Source organism: Zophobas morio, unplaced genomic scaffold (genome assembly GCF_036711695.1).
Source record: "Zophobas morio isolate AGI-343-1 ecotype UQ-CSIRO unplaced genomic scaffold, CSIRO_AGI_Zmor_V1 ptg000023l, whole genome shotgun sequence".
In the NCBI taxonomy this organism is placed as follows: domain Eukaryota; kingdom Metazoa; phylum Arthropoda; class Insecta; order Coleoptera; family Tenebrionidae; genus Zophobas; species Zophobas morio.
Window position 1 is genome coordinate 9,041,071 of NW_026972128.1, and position 19,565 is coordinate 9,060,635.

General features: G+C 30.7%; 1 protein-coding gene across 1 annotated transcript in view; it reads left to right on the top strand.

The window, feature by feature from the left end:
• Positions 1-3,269: 3,269 nt before the first annotated feature.
• LOC135134336 (paired box pox-meso protein) overlaps positions 3,270-19,565 on the top strand; it is a 41,576-nt gene continuing 25,280 nt past the window's right edge. The window contains exon 1 of the mRNA XM_064062981.1: positions 3,270-3,498. Within this exon, the coding sequence (XP_063919051.1) occupies positions 3,450-3,498 (49 nt within the window). The 5' untranslated portion in view covers positions 3,270-3,449. The remainder of the gene's footprint in view (positions 3,499-19,565) is intronic.

Here is a 19,565-nt window from a genome sequence, read left to right on the forward strand (position 1 = left end):
TACAAAAAAATAAATTCGTTTTCTTGTGATTTTTTTTTTAATAAGGGAGAATAAGCTGGTCTAAAGTTTTTTCCATTTTTTAAATATAGTAGGAAAAAACTGGAAATTAATTTATTAAAATAGTACCAGTGAAGCCTCGCCTCAGTGTACCTATATTTCTTAATTTTTAATAAGTTTTTATAATTTAAAGTGTTAGTTTTGAAAACTAATTTTGTTCTCATTTGATCGTTTTAAAAACTTCGTTAGAGTGAGCTAGTCGTTTAATTGACACTTACAGAGGTTAATGTACCTAATAAGGGTATTTCTTGACGCTAAGTTTATCTGAGGTTGGGAACTGACATGATATCGGGTGATTTTTTGTATTTCTGCTCTAGTTACCTATATCGCTTAAGTCAGCAGTGAAATTGAACCGAACAGTTTGGATATGTACACTGATGAGATGACATATGATAAAATATGACATCTGGTTACTGCTGTAAGTAACACGACAACTGATCCAGGTTTTAAATAAGGAAAAAAAAGTTGTTGTATTTGAACATAACGAAAGTAAATTGACTGTGCAACTTCATATACTGGATTGTATATATTGTTGTATATTTTTTTAGTATACTTTAAGAAGCAGACACGCCTACATTCACAAGCACACACATGATTCAGGCATGTTTGAATATATTAGGTAAGGATAGTTTTTGTCCACAGTAATATGTAAAAAATGTCATTTTAGTCGAGCAATTTTCATGGTGTCTCACCCACAAGGTGTGAGTAACTGTAATTCTCTTGAGAAAAGTAAAAGTGTATCAAAAATGTAATATAAATTTTCAAACGTATACACACAAAGTGCTTAAGTGTGACGATTTTTATGACATGAGTGACTGTCATTATATAGATAACAGCTAATCTCTAGAGGTAAAAATCGATTGCAGTCAGTGATAAAATGTGTGAAGAACACTGGAAAGCAAAGTAGGTATAGTGAACCAAGAGTTATAAGGTTATATGGCCATCATAAAATCATCCCATTGTGTCGAAGTTAAGTTGTTTACAATAGAAAAGGTTTTAGGGTCGTAAATAACGTGTCCACTGCAGCTCGACCGGCTCTTGTGGTTTCGTTCAGGGGCGGCTTTCACTAAATATGAAAATCCACCACTCCACTATTTCTTTACTACCTGCAGCCGCTGAGGGTTCCGAAATAACCACTCGCTTTGAAAGCCGGCCCTGTTAAATATGAGCAAGAAATGTTTAGAAGATGATTTATTGCCAACCGGTAAGCTTAGTGCGAACCACACAAAGGGGGTATTTATTTGCGATCAACTACTTTTATGATGGCCATATAACCTTATAGGTCTTGGTTCACTATATATACTACTTATTTCAAAACACCCAGATTATTGTCCTTCGGATTGAAAATAAATGATAGATTAGTGTTAACACCAAGTTAAAACTTTATCTTATCTAGATTTATTGACGTTTCGGTGATCTTCCTCAGTTTCTTTCTTCTACTTTTCACGCAAAATTTCTCTTTACTTAATAATTTGAAGTTGTGAAATATATTAACTTTGATATACAAGATGTCTCTTATGTATTGAGAACGAATAGAAATATTGAAATTTTGTAAACGCCATTGTTTTTAGCTTGTGCCCAAACCTATATAGGTATGATGCCTTTGAATGTTCCATTTAGAGTAGGTAGTTGATTTTTTGAACTTCTACTCTGGTTATAGAATTTTTACCTTAAAATAAGCTCTTTTAACCAAGACATCACTACAATATTTTTATGTGTAACATAAATAATTTGTACCCATAGCAGTCATTTTTTATTACCACACGTAGGTGTATGTTAACTATAAACTTAGAATGATTATCAAAAATTTCGTGTCCGACAAAGGTTTAATTTTTAAGCTTCTAATTTTCTAAAAATAATTTGACAACTGTTCGAAGGTCCATAAGAAATTAGAAAAAAGTAATTCGTAAAAATGGCAATAAATATCAAAAATTGCCACGTTTCTAAAATGAGTTGTAAAATTTAATGCCACATTCGAAATAATGTAAAACAATTACAAACTTCAGCACTAAAATTAACGGCCCATAAGGTCGTTTCAACCACTGTAGTGATTTTGCAATAAAGATTTAAGTATTTAATTTTTTGAGATAACATTATCAACTTTCAAAACAAATAAATTTGTATGCATTTTTAAGTTAAGTTAAGTAGGTAGTCGGTAGGTATATTTCTGTAAGTATATATCTATGTTAAGGGAGTTTTGAGATGACGTCATCAAATTTTTGGATGGAATTATTCGTTAGAAAAACCGTGGCTACATAAATGGATTGAACTGATGCTATTATTATTGTTTATATCATTGCTGAAAGCCCATATAAATAATTATTGAACCTCTAAAAAAGCGTTCATTCAGTATATAACTACATAAATGCAAAAACTATATACCTAAGTATGAATAAACAATGCAGACATTGCTATTGTTTTTTTATTGAAAATTTTAATTTAGACTCCTTTCGCTAAAGTTACTCAGAAAATTTCAGTTGAAATTTTAGAACTTAGAAAATGAATAGCAGTAGAAGCAGATCAGTAAAAAATGTGTAAGATTTCATGCAATCTCGGAGACTACTATAACAGCAAAAACGCTATAAGTACATGTGCGATAAGTGCAGGACACAGTTACAAAAACATCCACGAGAAATGAATACTTTTTGGTTTATCGTCAATGAACGGTCAAATTTTTACAGCTTGTGTTGTTGTTCCGTGTCATCGTGTCAATGTTTTTTTTCGTGTTATTCATAGTTTTATTCACTCTGTTTCATGTATGCCTTATTCTATTACTCAAAATATTAAACGAATTATGCACTTCCTTTTTATGTAGCTACTTATTTTTAACAACATAAGTAGGTACCTGAAAAAAGATTGTTAAAGAAAATGTAGATTACATGAACCAGCATCATTAATCTAGTGTCAAGCGAATTTTTCCATACTTTTGTTGACAGTACTTTTGCACGAAAACATTAATTAGAACAACAAGAAGAATAAAAACCAGCGTTAAAGCATTAGTTCAACAATTCTAAAACAGTCATGCCCGTCGAGTCAACCAATAAAATCGTTTGGATCCCCCCAACCATAACGAACTTGATTGGCCGACACCGTAAATCGGCCATTTTATAACATAAAGGCGTCCAAGGGTGGAGCTTCTAAATAACTCTAGTACACGCATCAATATAATCTTAAGACCATGACGTTTCCACTCAAATGGTCTCTGAGATCCAAAAGAACAGCTGTTGCGTGCTAGATTCTTTTAGTTGCAACAACTATACGAGAATACTGTTTTTGTTAGCGGTTAATTATTTACACGGTTAAGTTAATTCAACATCTGATGATACGCTGGAGCATTGATAAAGATCAGCTAGGTGAAGTGACGTTAGTTCTTGTGGTTTTAGTGTTGTTTTATGGTGGTTTGTGACGAAGATATCCTGGATTTTATTAGTATGGATACCGGTGAGTTGCAAGTCGCTGTGAACATAAGGAAATTGTTATAGGAACAAATTGAAATCATAATTTTATCACGCATGCTTGACATGCGACGTATTGTTAGTTACCATAGACTCGTTTTAGTATTTTGTGAATTTTGCAAAACCGCCAAAACATTTTGTTAAAATGCCTAACTTCCAGACCAAATTAAATTTATGAAGTAAACCAAAATATACGTAGAAATAGATATTTTATACATATTTTTTTCCCTATAGCTTTTTTTATAATAGCATTTTAACATGTGCTTTCCTAAGTTATATCTAAACCTTATTTCAGAATAACTGGAAAATCTTAAATGGTTCTCCCTGTTTTAAAATTTTTGTAAGTAGTTTATTGATTATGTGGACCATGTGTGCACCCATATCTAATTATATAATTTAAATTATTGTTACTGTCTAGTACCGACCTAGTTTTATAAACATTTTTAAAATATAGACTGTGTATAGGTATAGGATCAGTCAGATATATGATACAAATGTTAATTACCTAAATAAATATACCAGGAATCAGTCTGTTAGAATTAAATAACCCAATTAATTAGATACTACTTAGATATCTATCAAAATAAATCAAAACGTATGCACACTATAAGCCAGCTACGTGATGATGAAAATGCAGCTGTCCGTCGCATGTTATTTGCGTCGGATAGTGAAAGCAAAAAACTTAAGATAGATAGAGAAAGAGAGAGAGTAACGTATGTCAAAAATACTGATGTTTTACTATTTCTTAATACTTAATAATTCCTATGTTGACAATGTTTGTAGAGACTACCGGTCTTAATGAAAAATAAGCACGCAGCGGTTAAAGTCAACATAACCCAAATCCTAAAGTAAACACAAATTTTCGGGATGTCAGTCTGAAAACAAACTGCTTGAACTAATTGGTTATTTTATTTAAAAATTTTTTCTTATTAAGTTTTGTTATTGTAATTATTCTAATATTTTTTCTAATCAACTAGGGTTATCAATTTAGGCAAATGACATTTATCATAATTACATTATGTTATAAATGTACCTAACAGTTACTAATGCATTCAAATAAACAAAAGACAAAACGGGCACACTTAGACGGTGGGTAGATATCTTTTGTAAAGTCAGTTATGTTCAGTTTTTTTTTTCAATAATCTCATACTAAAACAAAGAAAAAGTAATATAAAATGCCGACAAAGATATTATTTATTTATATACCTAGTGAAATAAATAGTTACAAATTTACATATTGTCTAGTTAAACCAAGCACCATATTTAATTTTTGTTGATATTGTAAACCAGATTGATAACACAGTGTCGGATTGAGGACACAGGGGTCCACCGGAAAATTTACATAGTGGGGCTCTGTGGTGTTGTATAATACAGATGTTGTTTAGGTATTATTATTACTATTACTATTACTATTTTCAGTTTTGTTGGCGACATTAACCTTTTTAGAAAAATTATGTTGTTTTTGGAATTTTGATGACCCCACCAAGAAAAACAAAGCTAATAAAAAATTATGGAAGGTTATTTTGACAGAACTTCCCTCGCTTTTGAAGTAAGGTCCGATAAATTCCGCTTATTTAAAAAATTATATACCTATTAGATTCTTACGATTTTCGTTTTGTGATAACTATTAACCTCTGTAAAGTGGTATAATTAACATCCCCGCAACCCCTACGTCTTTAAATATGAAATATATTTAAAGCAGATAACTAACCGGAAAAATGTAGACAATTTCAATTTCTCAGTATATGCTTAAGTTCGACTGTTTATGTTTATACTTCGACCGAATTACTAGCACACACACATCAGCGATTAAAAGAAAATTAAATTTGATTGATTTTGTGTCCTCAACGCAGAGGAAAGAACTGTTTGATTGATTCATACTCAGTTTTTTTCCAAAAACACTCATAAATTTGAAGAAATTCAGCAAAAATGTAAGATGACGGACAAATTTTGATTAATGATTTATACCATGTTCATGATTTCACAGCATTCGATTTTTGAAATTTCAAAGTTACATTGTAAAATATTGTTACACAATGTTGATTTTTTTTTTCCAAAAATCTGGATGCTAAGGAAAAAAACTCAACACGGATTCATAAATCACACGTGCGGGAATATATTATTTTATAAATTTTAAAGAACATTTGTTCGGCAGAATGCTTACTAAGATGACGACGTCATAATCTTTTTGGGAAGACCTTAAATGAACAAATTAACAAATTTGATTAACGATTTATCATCTTTCCTGTAAGCTTAAAACGTTTGCAATATTTCAGTACATTCGCTTTTGCCATTTTCAAGTTAAATTGTAAAATAAAATTTTGAATCTTTTCCTAAAAACTCAACACGGATTCTAAATTATACATACATGTAGTTCTATAAAATTTAAAAAACATTTGTTCTACAAAATATTAAAATGACGTCATCATGTTTTAGGAGGCTGTAAACGAAAACATTTTGATTAACGATTTACCGTGCTTACGTTAATCTTAATAAACTTGTAAGCTTTTAAAGCATTTGGTTTTACAATTTCAAATTTAAATCGTAAAATGTGACACAATTTGGATTTTTTTTCCAAAAATCTGGATGTCTTGGGTGAAAATTCAACATGGATTCATGAAATACACATGCAGAAGTATACAATCCTATAAAATTAAATATATATAGGTAACACAAAAAAAGGATAAATAAAATGGTACCTTTCACCCCTCATTTTGTTCCTTCATTTTTATTATAAGGTGATTTATCATTTTTAACAGACTAATGTTGACGTTGAACTGTTTTTATTTGTTTATAAAAATCGCAAAGTTAGCGGTTTCTATAAATATGGATCCGCTGGAATCATGGTCCACAAATTTTTAAAAAATAATCTTAAAAATGGGGTGAATGTTAAAAAAATGCATTAAAAAACTTCACAACAAAAACTGACTTCTTTATTTTATAGAAAAGCAATAAAAAACCTTACGTCAAAATGGGCCTGTTTGCTTAGAACATGATAAAGTATCTTAAAATAGATGAAAAAAAAGCTTAAATAGATGAAAAAAAAAAAATTTCTTCGAAAACTTCCGATAACCCAAACCCGAGTCATTCAGATGCGAATTGGATTTGAAATAATAGACAAACAATGCTTTTGGAATCACCAAAAATTATACTTGGTAAAGATATGTAAATTAAATTGGCAAAATTGTAAAATCATGTCATTATTGTTTTAGAAGGGTATAAACGAAAAAAATTTGCAAGATGTTGTAATTTTGATTGTTAATTGTGATTGTTAAACCACATGTGCAGGAGTATCTTATTTTATAAACTTGTATTAATTTTTACTACTGTAAATTTTGGAGATGACGTCAACAATTTGTTGGTAGGGATGATTAGTCAAATTTAACAACCGGTTCAATAGTTTCGGAGATTATCTGTTTAATAAAAATCCGGATAGACAGTAGACAAACAGACAGACGGAAACGGACGACCTATTGTTTCGTAGGTACTCAGTTTACGCCTTGAAAGTAAAAATATGCTCTTATTTAAAATTTACATATATCGTTTTTTATGTCTGTTATATTTTTAGGAATATTTATTGTATTTGTAATTGTAACATCCTGCATATGGGAAAAATGTAAATAATTGTATCAATAGAAAACCTGTATTTTAATACTGCATCTTATTTTATTTTTGATGCTCTTTTCTTTTAACTATTTTCTATGTTTAATTTGTTAATGACGCTTTTTACTTATTTAACAGACACACCGAGGCCAAAAGAAAGAGAATAAAAAATAAAGGAAGTTGAAGTTATAAAATACAGGGTGTCCTACTTGAAAAAACTGAAATATCGATTTTTGAAAATTGTGACGTTTTAGAATTATTTTATAAACACTCTGTACAATAAAATTTGTGTTAATTAATACCACAACAGAGTGCGTACCTACCTTTGTTGTTCTCTCTTAGCATTGGCACAAAAATTTAAGAAAATTAGAATAACTGGCAACGTCGCATAGAAATTTCAAAAAAAAAGTTATGGTCGTAAAGCTTAGAAAGAGGCTTATGAAAATATGTAAAAATATACAGGGTGTTCTATTTAAAAAACTTAGTTGTGTGCTTTGGCTTAAAAACAAACTAGTCGGAAATAATAATTTTCCTATGTGCTACGCAAAGGACCATAATACAACTTTAAAAGATTGTTAGTAATTACTTAGTAGTAATTACCTTTTTAAAAAATAATCTACCTGTAGGTACGTATATTGAAAATAATAGATAAATATAAAATTTGTTTTTAAAATGAACCTCGTCTGGAAAATCATTTCAAGCGCGAATAAATCGAAACTTTTTAAAACCACGACAGGAAAAAGAAATTTATAGAAAATAGTAATAATTTGTATCTACTTATGAGTAAAATTGAAGTGGAGTTAAATTAGTTTGACCTGTTTGAAACTGCGTAACCGTACTATTCGAATAAATATGGTAAGTAGTTGAAAATATATTAGAACATAATTAGACAATAATAGGGTCGTCAAAAATATATCGAGGGAGCAATAAAAAACACGATCAAAAACACCATGAATTTTTGAAAGTTTGCCTTTGATCGTTGCATTTTCAACTCAAACTTTCAAATTAAGTAATTTGACAAAGCAAAAATTCTATCAAAGACAAATCTTGAAAAATGTCTGATGGCTGTCTTCAATCATATTTTTATTGTTTTCTCTGTACAATGTCACGTGTGTGGAAGAAATTTGACATTTGATACTGATGAGAACTAGCGCATCAGAGGGTGCATATTTTAGGTACCGCGTCAATTCGTCGTGCACAATTCGTCGCGCGACAATTGATCGCAAACAACTGATCGCAGCGTCAATTGGTCGCAGCGACAACTGGTCGCAACGACAACTGGTCGCAGTCACAATTAATCGCAATACAATTCGTCGCAAGTACAACTGGTCGCATGCGACAATTGATCGCAGGCGAAAAATGATAGCGTTTATAGAGAAATAAGTAATTGTTATCAATGAGGAAAATAAAATAATGTGCTATATTCTCAAAAATTTCATTATTTTTAAAAAAAGTGTCAAAATAAATACATACGAGTTCGATAAAAACAGTAACTATTAGGCTCATTTCCGACTAAACCAAAGTGCAAAAAATTGAAAATATTGTAAAATATTTTTTTTAATGCCGACACATCTCGTCGGTACGCTACTGTAATGTTCATTTGGATTATTCGTCTTATTGATTAGACGCTCAAGTAAGTGATTCAAGCTTTTCTTCTCACAAGTTTAAAGTTTGTCAATTAAACGAGTGAAAAAAATAGCTTTCAAAACGTATTAGACGTCATTTTTCTTTAATAAAAAATGGTTTTAAAATTATTACATCTGTCAAATTAAAAAGTTATAGATAAATCGTGAAAAAACTCTCGTTACAGTTTTAAATGAAAAAGTATTATTTTCATTACGTTTGATAGTTTAAAAATTTAAATATATATATTTTTTACTAAATTTGGTGCAAAGAAATTTGAATTTATATATTAACAATTAATCTTGGAGTTTATTGCATTCTTTGCAGACAATTTTTTGCTCACTACAAATTAGTTCTGGATTATCTTTAGTCCATGATAAAACGAAAGATGTTTTTTCATTCAGAACTTTTTTGAACGGTCACACTGTTAATAAGGCGCTTGTAGATACGAAAGAATGAATAATTTATCTCGTTCCCTTTGCTAAGTACTTACATACCAATCTCCACTTTTACGCCATTTGTGTAAACAAGATCGTAAAAAGATTAGTTTTGACCATGGAGCAAAGAATATACTCATACTGGAGAAAGTGCCATACTTAAAATGATGATTTCGAGCCAAACCGGTAAAGTGTCATAAACAGTACCCCTCATTACCCAGATAATACTGCCGATGACAGTGACGTACAGTTTTTTTTTTTTTTTTGAAGCGGCTCATGGAATAAAAATTATTGAATAAAACAACGCAGATAACAGATTTATATTATCTATTCATTAATATTATTTAAAATATTTAAATCAATCAATACATCACGAGTAACAAGTAATACAAACAGTGAATACCGTTAAAAAGTAGAAACAACCAGGATGACGACGCCACTGAGTAGTGGTTATTCGCAATGGCGTAACTAATTTTTAGCTTGGGAAGTTTGAAAAGTTTATTGAGGGGCATTTCACTCGGACGGCCGACTATTCATTCAGAATTATTTGCCTAATCTGCCGGATGTAGGTGGGCTTCTCTAACCCATGTTGTAAATTTTTCTAGGATGCAAAGTGCGGAGAAGAATAAAATCAGGTAGCAGCCCGTAGTAGGAGATCATGGAAAAATGCGAACCAATTATTTCTTCCTTTTTTTTAGATCTGAGATCTGTTTTACACGTCACAGAAATATCTATCGTAAAATGAATTTTTAGAAATAATTTTCTCGTCATTAATCGGTTGCAAAAGATCAAGAGGCACTCGAAGCAAGCCCTGACAAACTTATCAGCGGCGCCAGCGGAGATCTCCAATTGGCTGCGGTACCACCATGGACACTCGCGTAACCTCCTTTTCCAGAATTGTCAAAACGACATTGCCAAACTCAAAGCAATCATGAATTAAGCATTTCATTTCAAATTCAGTTAGTATGAAGTGGTACAGGGTATTCGTATTTTGGGTTGCGTAAAAATAATTTTCAAAAATAATTTTCTCGTGACTAACCCTGTATATGTATTTTTTACACCCACATATGGTACATCTGAATTTTTCTTCAGTACAATACTAGTTACATAATAATAATTAAAAAGTACTAATGAAGCTAGTTCCTATTATATAATAGGTAAAATAAGCAACGAGATAAATAGTAACAATCTCTTAAAAAAAATAACCAAAATGACAATTTATTAATAAAAAATCTTATGTAAAAAGGTGTTTACGCTCGTATTTTTAACTTTTAAAGTGCAACTATAAACTTCGTCACTTATCTATATTCAAATTGTTTTTAATTCGATATTTACACCTGACCTGATTGCTAAATTTATTGCAACTTAAAATTCAGAATACAAAATATTTAGTTTTAATAAAAGAAAATACTTCCCGATGAATTTTACCTTGCGATCAATTGACGCTGCGATAAATTTACGTACGATCTATTGTCGCTGCGATCAATTTACGTGCGATCAATTGTCGCTGCGATCAATTGTCGCCGCGATCAATTGTCGCGTGCGACCAATTGTGCTGCGACGAGTTGCTTGCGATCAATTGTCGCGCGATCAATTGTTTGCGACCAGTTGTCGTAGAATCCATATTTTATAGTATATGTCGCTATAGTACATATTATGAGCTTGATTTTCTAATAATTGGCGTTTTATTTGGAACTATTATTTTTTAGTTATTTTCTTTACAAAATCTGTATCAAGAAAACTATATCACAATTCCTTTAATTTTTGGATTAAATTATGTATCATTCAGTGACAGTGTAATATAGTTTCTGCAATTTGGAGAGATATCATTATCCCCACCAACAAGTAGAAGTAATTTTCCGAATACATCACGTTGATAAATTAATGTGCTTGTAAAAGATCGTAACCTAGACGTCAAAGTGCATTCTTTTTTATTCCAAGTTTTAATCTTAAATTTATGGACAGAGTTATCTGTTGATAATACCTACAACACACTGTTCAAACTTCGGAATAAATTTACTGAATTAAAATTATGTTACATCATATATTTTTTTGTTATGCCTTTAATAATTAAATAATTGATGTAGTTTGCGGAAGCTTTAATGTTGAAATCTTAACATCAAGACAGAATCATGCAAGCAAGTTTGAATGCTATTTTCACGTAGACACAATTTAACACTTGTATATATCTATAATTTTTCTAATATCGATTTAGAGTAACAAACAGCAGTTAAGAATAATAAATATTAAGTTTCCAAAATATCGGTAATAGAGATAGGATTATTTATTAACAGACATCAGACTTGTTATAAAATTTTATCAAATACTTATAACCAGTCCCCAACTTCTCTATAAGTATAATGCAAAATTTTGCTGAAATCACGTGTCTTTAAAAATAAATATTTCATTTATTTATAGAAATTTCGGAACGCGATTGCGGCCACTGTTTTCAGTTTACAAAACTCTATAAATAGAAAGAAAGATATTGTCGATTTTTTATGTGCTGAAAAAGCTAGTTTTTACTGCAGAAAGTGCTCGTTTTTTTGTCAGAATTTTTCAAAAGCCATATTCTTCTCAATTTGTTAAGTTTGTTTTATTTAGTAGAACTTCCGTTCAGAGCAACAGTTGTTGGTTGTAGGTATAAATTTCAAGGAATATGTGATTTATGTTTGTTTGTCATATCCCTTATAGAAAGAATGATTTTATGGTGCTATTGGCAGCATAAATATAAAAAAGAAATAGAAACCTGTACCTCTCACGACCGTGTATTTGAATACAAAGCAAGTTGGATCACTTCCTCATATCTGAAATTCCTTATCTTATTTCAATGGAGTTTACTCTGTGCTAACTTAGAATCTTAATAACCAACTGTAATTGGAACAAACAGCATGGCAATAAGATTAATTGTTTCTTTCTATCGTCCGTTTATGCCATAACTGATCGAGAAATTCTTTGGTTGAATAGCAAAAATCCAAAATCTATCAACTTTTGCCATTATACACACTTTTTAGATTTTATACACAATAGAAGCAGAAAATTATCAGCAAATTGCATAATGTTTGAATCTGCAATATCGTTAGCATCACAATTATTCAATGTGACAGTACATTCTTAGACCTGCCTTATGTACGATAAATTTAAATCTTAATTTAGGTAGAACCTCTCCGCGAATGTTAGAAGTGTCTTAAGTACTTCAATAAAAATTCGTATATTACTTACTTTTTCGGAAGGGATATAACATTTTAGTTTTAAAATATGTAGTGCAAGACTAGTGTAATATCAACAATAACAAACCGTGTTTTCAAATTACGAGACAATTAGATAAGCCGTTTTTAATTTAATCAACAAAATAAATTACCCCAATACTTAATAAATTTTTTTGAGACAGCCTGTATAAAAAATTATAACAAGTAAAAATAAATATGATACCAAGACAGATAGAATGTTGCATCTATATAGAAGCATTAAAAAAATACTCTAGTGGGGATGTATATAGTCGATGTTTTATAATGATTAATTGTCTTACTAAAATTTCAAGAAAGTTTATTTTACAGGTGCAAGGAAAAGTAAAATTTCACAATATTGCATTACAGAAACCAATCAGTTCAGTATCGTCATAAATAAACCATAGGTAGATAAAAATTGGGAGACCCACATTTTCGTATTCTGCAGACGGTGAAATGTCACTAAAATTAGATATTCGTTTGAACCGACATTTGAAATTTTTGAATTCAACATTACTGCACGATTATCTCGTCAGACTATTCTTTCACACGACAATAAAAAATTATAACTCATTTTTCTACGTAAACAATCACTGTTTTGATTGAAATACATAACTTTTTATTACAGATTTATTTATAGTAGAAAATCACGTTATGAGCATACTACACAATTGAAATGAAATTCAGTATTGTACACTAAAATAAAATATTAAGATTTGACAATTCAATATAATATTATGTAGGACTGTTGAGATTGTTTCAGAAATGTTTATGTTGGCGGCAATAAAATCACAATGCGTACACAAATAACAGAGATAATTGTCTCACGATATCTGGGATGATGTCGATGTTATTTATACTGGTTGTTTAAAATCACAATTTCTGGTAGAAAGAATTACAGTTTAGAACTAACTAAACCGAAAAACATAATATTTAGGTATTTGTTGTATGTACTCAGGGTTATTTGTACGTTTACACGACAAAAATTGTCAAGTTTTAATCCTTTAACCAGCCTATTGTGACTTAAATTTGACTTTCAATACAATATACCTACTTCTTATTTGCAGATGACTGTTGCTACGGCGGCGAGGAATTTTTGTATTTGCGTTTTATTGTAACTTTTTTTGGTTGACTTTATTAACCTACTCCCAACTTTATTCTACACCCAGAAAATCGTTTTGTCCTTCGCATTAAATTCATAAAGGATTCGTCTCACCTTAACGCTTTTAATTTGAAACATGTCAAAACGCCATCAATATTCTGACTTTGGTGGTAAAAAGAATTCGTTCCAGACCAGTTAGGCGGTTTAAATCAATAAAACTGTAAAAATAAAATTTTAGACCTACCCGAAAACAAGACCCGCATTCGGTTCAAGAATGGGTTATGTTATGTTATAACCACGGAGTGGTCATTTAGAGGAATCTAATGGTGCGTATAATAAATATTTTGACGAAACTTTAAAAGGTAACTGCAATATTTTTGTTGTGCATATTTGTACAGTTTATTACGATATAAAATAGTATTAATCTCATTTCAAATCAAGAAGTTTCAAGTGATTGTAAAGTTAGATCTCTATTATTGACACAAAACTATAGGTGTACTATTCATTATGATATAGGTTATAGTTTCGTCATGTTGTGGTACCACAACCTATCCTACAAAGTCAGATAGTTCCTATTGAATAAACAATTCCCGGTAGCATTTTCCTTTTTTATCAATGATTTTGAAAACCTCAACGAATTTATTAAGCACAGTTTGTTTCGTTTCGATACAGTTTGAAAATCTTTTATCAATTAAAAAAGTGCCCATTTGTCCTATTCGCTTACGCTCGGGAAGTAAAAATGTAAAATCAAATCCCGATTCGGAAAATTTCTGAAATATCGGGTGTTCAGTTGAAAAGATCCTGAAGTTTGCTGATTTTTTGTAAATATTACGTCGACAATAAACCTAACATTTAATCTATGACAGCTGACAACGCGGTATGGTTGAACTTAACTTTTCGTGTTTTCGTTTAATAAAATTAACGATTTTGAACAACTCTGTTAAATGTCATTAATAGGTACACACACCATTATGGGTTAACACATGCCTTTTTCGCTACGTTTTCTTCTATTAAAAAAGAAAACGATGTCAGCTTTAGGACTTTTTCATTTGAACATCCCTTACATTAGTTCACATAACACCTTCATACAGGACGTTTCATGGATTCTTTTTTGACAGACATTATCACTACAATGGTGGCAAGATTTTTTTAAATTTCTTATAAACCAGGAAATACTTATTTTAAGACCTCTGATAGAGAATTTGAGAAAATTATTTTAGTTTCCTAATACACAGAAAAGATTTTTAAAATTTATTCTGCACGTCTCATGCACAACACAGGTGAAAGAGAAAATTTTGACCAGAACAAAATTTCGCTAAAAATATCTAACATGCATCTAGATTACATTTACATAAAGTTGCATTTTTTTCCGCCACCTGTTGCTTTGTGTTTGTAACAAATTTCCCCTACAGATCTAGTAATTTTTGTATGGTGACAGTGGCAGTACTTACAGACTGTTGATGACACCTCTGTCAAATCAAAAGAGAATTTGACGCAAGGGTCAAGAAGTTTCAAAAAATTGTTTCAAGACCTGCTGGATTAATGAAAGTTTTCTAACCACAGATTAAAAAAAAAGAAAGCCAGAAGATACTACTTCATTAAAAAAAAAAAACTAGACAAATGACAGTGGCATGAACGTCTTATCCCCATTGCTTTTTAGTGATCTATGCTTTATTTTTAATGAAATAGTACCAAATTTTCAGATGTCACAAAACAAGAAACTTAACCTAAATTTATTTTCGATTTCCACTAAAAATTCGTAGCCATGTTGCCGCTTATGTTATTGGGAAAAATTGCGACGTTGCCCAACTTAGTACCGTATTTTATATATTGTTTGAAAATCTAAAGAAATAATTATTTATGTAACTAGAGCGAAAAAGAAAACATCAAAAGCAAAATTTTGAAACGAACGAATTTGAGCTTCAAAAAAATTATTTTTTCCTACGACTGCGACTGTTACAAAAAAATAATAATACAAAAATGAACAGAAGATTTTATTACAAAATTTATTTATACTCACATATTTATCGTAAAATTTGAACAGTTTTGTATTGTTAGTACTTGCTGACCAAGAGTTGACAAAACAGTACTGCTATTATTACAATTTTGTGGTATAGTCTGTTTCAGAACTCCGTTAGCTTAAGCCATAAACCGGGGTGGTGGTAAATCAACAATAATCACCCACTAATACAATTTCTACCGAGCTTCTTTTGTTAAAGAACGCACTGTTCCCTTCTTTTTGCAGGTAAGCACTGAATGTAAGGGTGTCCTTGTCCTTTAGTATAGGGCAAATGAGTTGAAGCAAGAAAACTATAGTGCACTTTCAGGATGGTTGTAAGATATAGCGATTTACTCAGCGGTTAGAGCAGTAACGTTAAAACTGTTGCACTGCATTTACAAGAACTGAAATAGCAATTTCTTAAAGGCGACCTGCTACCATCGACCGACGGTTGAGAAACCCTGGAATCTGTCACTGTTTAGGAGGGTTTATGGCGGAGTTCTGAAACAGACTTTACCCGTGTCAGTTAACATTGTCGCCGAAGTCCTGCGGAAGCAATGGCCCGCAAATAAATTGGGAATAAAGTGGGAATAAAGTAACATGTGTTTAAACCAATGACTTGATTGACATTTACCGTTTTTGTATCTTAAACAAAAAATTGCTGTTGTACTTTCTTAAGAAATTATTTAATTTGATTTCTTGACACGGTTTTCAGCTTTTTTGGTTTATATCCAGTTTTTCCTTGCTTCAAAAATCCAATGAATGTTAGCATAAAGTATTATTATTTTCCTTTACCCGGAATATTGTTTTCAATTTTGACTTTTCGTTGAAAAAAAAATCTCCTGTTGACTGGTTACTATGTTATTCAACAAATACATGATCGTAAAAATGCATGAATAAAAATCTGCATTTTTATGGTTCTTGCTAGATATATGTGTTTTAAAATTTATTTCAATTGGTTTCAGAGACTTTCCCCACAGCTTGTACTTATACCCAGAACATTATCTTTGTATCAACTAAAATTTTATAACATGATTACATCAGATTAGACTGCAGAATAACAATGATCCGTTCTTTCGGCGAAAATATAGCAGTTGTAATGAAAAAAATTGAGACCCACGAAAAATAAGGGGGCTTTATTATTTATGTGACATTTTTATAGCTCTTGGAAATGATTTTTTGCAGTAAAGTAGGAGTTTAGATGTTTGATGGCAGACTTAAATAATTTTGAAAGTATGCTGTTGGTACTGGATTCCACCTGTCAAATTTAGTTTTTTATTTTTATTCATTTTATTTTTAATTACCTTCCGGAATATATGTAAAATAAAAAACTTCATAAAAATACAGATTTAAAATAATTAGGTACGTAAACCACATCTTGAATTTTAACCGCGCTGTATAACGTATTTTAAACGATAAAATTTTCAATCTAATATTACGTAAAATAAAAAAAATCTTAGCGAGGATCTCTCGTGTAGTTATGTTGAAAGCTATTTGTAATAATCTCGCCAGACTAATACGAAATATTTGTAGTTTCGCCACTTGAGACAGGAGCAGAACATTGAACACCTCCGGCGTCCAAATCCATTTACTGAACAAATTTGCTCACAGTAAACAATGTTCTTTTTCACCGAAGAGATTATTGGTTTAGAGGGGGCACATTTTTAAATCTCCTCTGTAAAGCAAACACGACTAAAGGAGCAATTGTCGTTCTGCCACCGCTGTTGTACCTATGTGTACCTAAACTCAAACATCACAACTACAGTGGAAAAAAATTTTTATTCACTTTCTGTCACGCGTTAAACGTTGTTTACCGCTAACTTGCCACGTTTTAAATATATGTGTTTAGGCATTCTCTTTATCGCATGGTACCAGCAACAATAGAAAGTTACACCGGTTTAATCATTATTTCTCACACACGTATGTTATACTTGTATGAGCGGCGTGTTACATTGTGGGTATAAATTCGTCAAATTTCCACAAAAAATTCCAGCTGCGAAGATGCAACTCGTACATACAGAATGCAAAACTACTGGGATGATTAATGAAAAATATATATATTATTTTAAAAATAGAATCGCACAGATTTTGTACCAAGTTAGTTAACTGAATTAAAATAAAAAGAAAATTTAATAGTCACTATACTTTCGGAAATTCTGGAGAAATACCATTGACCTGAAAAAATTAAAAGACGATTGTCTATAAATACCTACGTAAAAATATGTTCTCTTATCAACTAAAAATAAAAATAAAAATTGCATACTAACCTTTACGTGAAAATATTTGATAATTACTGGCAGCTAACTAAATTGGGTTTTTTCTTTTAGGTTAGAAATATCAGTGCTCTGAAACGTAAGTTGTACTTGTTTTCTATTAAAACTTGTATATATTTCTCGTTCTTTATTTTATAAATAAACAGTTCTATGTCATGGTTAATTGTATATCAACTCTATCAATAGACAAAGAATCGTACATAATAATAGAACAAACATTTAATTTATTTAATGCTTGGAGAGTTGGCACGTAGTCATCTTCATTTGGAACAGGATATTGTATTATTCATTCACGATCTTTATGGATAAGAGGTGACTATACGATTTATTTATTTATTTAATTTAGATTTTAACCTTTGCCGACTGTTTTCTCCATTCCTCCATTCTAACTTAGAAATGTTTTATTTTAAAACACGTAAAACTAAAGCGACGTATTCTTTCTTAAGCTTAAAAATCTTCAGAATGGCTTTCTTGGCACATTGAGAATTCTGTGTTTAATTAGTGATTATTCATTAACTCAACTATGTAGTTTAAATGCTTTCATTGGGTGAACTTTTTGTAACAAGTTACTTTATATTGTTTGTAAATTGTGTGAATAGAGTAGATGGAGTTTATCGGCGAGTAGTATTCAATCACTGCCTTACAATTCTCCCGGTTTAATTTACCGCAAACAAGCTGAACAACAGTAAAGCATGCACTTCACATAAATCATTACCCTTAGATTGGCAGCGAGCCTTGCCATCCAGATAAAGTAATTTCAAGGGTATGATAAATTTAATCATATCCAAAAGAACAATTCAAAACAATATGTACTTTTTAGTTGAAGCAATGCGATCAATATTAATTTCATGCTGGTTTTCGAAAATCGATGAAAATTTTAAAAATTATTGAGTCTGTTTCACAATTTTGTAATAATTTTATGGATGTTTGTGTTGCATGTAAGAGAAAAACAAAGAAGATAAGCTAAATTTATTATGTCATGGGTTAGATGAAGGTCACCTCGTATGAGTAAGTTCTAATGTATACAATATCATCTTTAAAAATTATTGACATTCTGACACTTTACACTAAAGACTATCGCATTTAGATAATTAACAAAGTATCAAAGTGTGCGTGTTTCATTCTGTAAACTCCGCCATTCTCTTACAAAACGTTTAATGGCAATACTTTGTTACTTTTCTAGTGATAACTAGGTGTGAGAATTATTTTAATAGAGTCTAGAGTCACTTTGATGAAGGTCTAATTGCCCGTTTTCTTAGTTTTACATGTTTTTTCTTGTTCTTCACTCCTTTTTGCTATTTTTTGTTTTATAAGTCTTTATGTTGTACTTTTTTTTAGTTTTTTGTATATTTGACACATTTCCTCTTTTTCAATATTTTTTATGGAAATTGACCAATTGTCATTGCAACGTCACAACACACACACAATCAGCATGACTCGATTTTGATAAAACCTCAAGAGTATAATGTGCGAATTTGCTAATGACTTTTTGACACTTTTTCTCCACTATTCCTTGTCATTTTTCGTACTTATGAAAATTATTTAAAAAATAACTGATTTCGAAACGTCAGATATTGACAGATCCTTCCACTCTGCACCATACTAAATAAAAACTGAAGTTGCATTAAATTTAACTAATTATTTAAAAATAAAAATGTGCACTTTCTTTCTCGAACTTCCTTATGCGTTATGCTGGTACATATTGTTTACAAAATAGCGGAAAACATGTTAGTACGGTAAAGTTCTATGAACTCAGATGAGACAAATTATTTTCTTCGTTTCATTGGAGTTC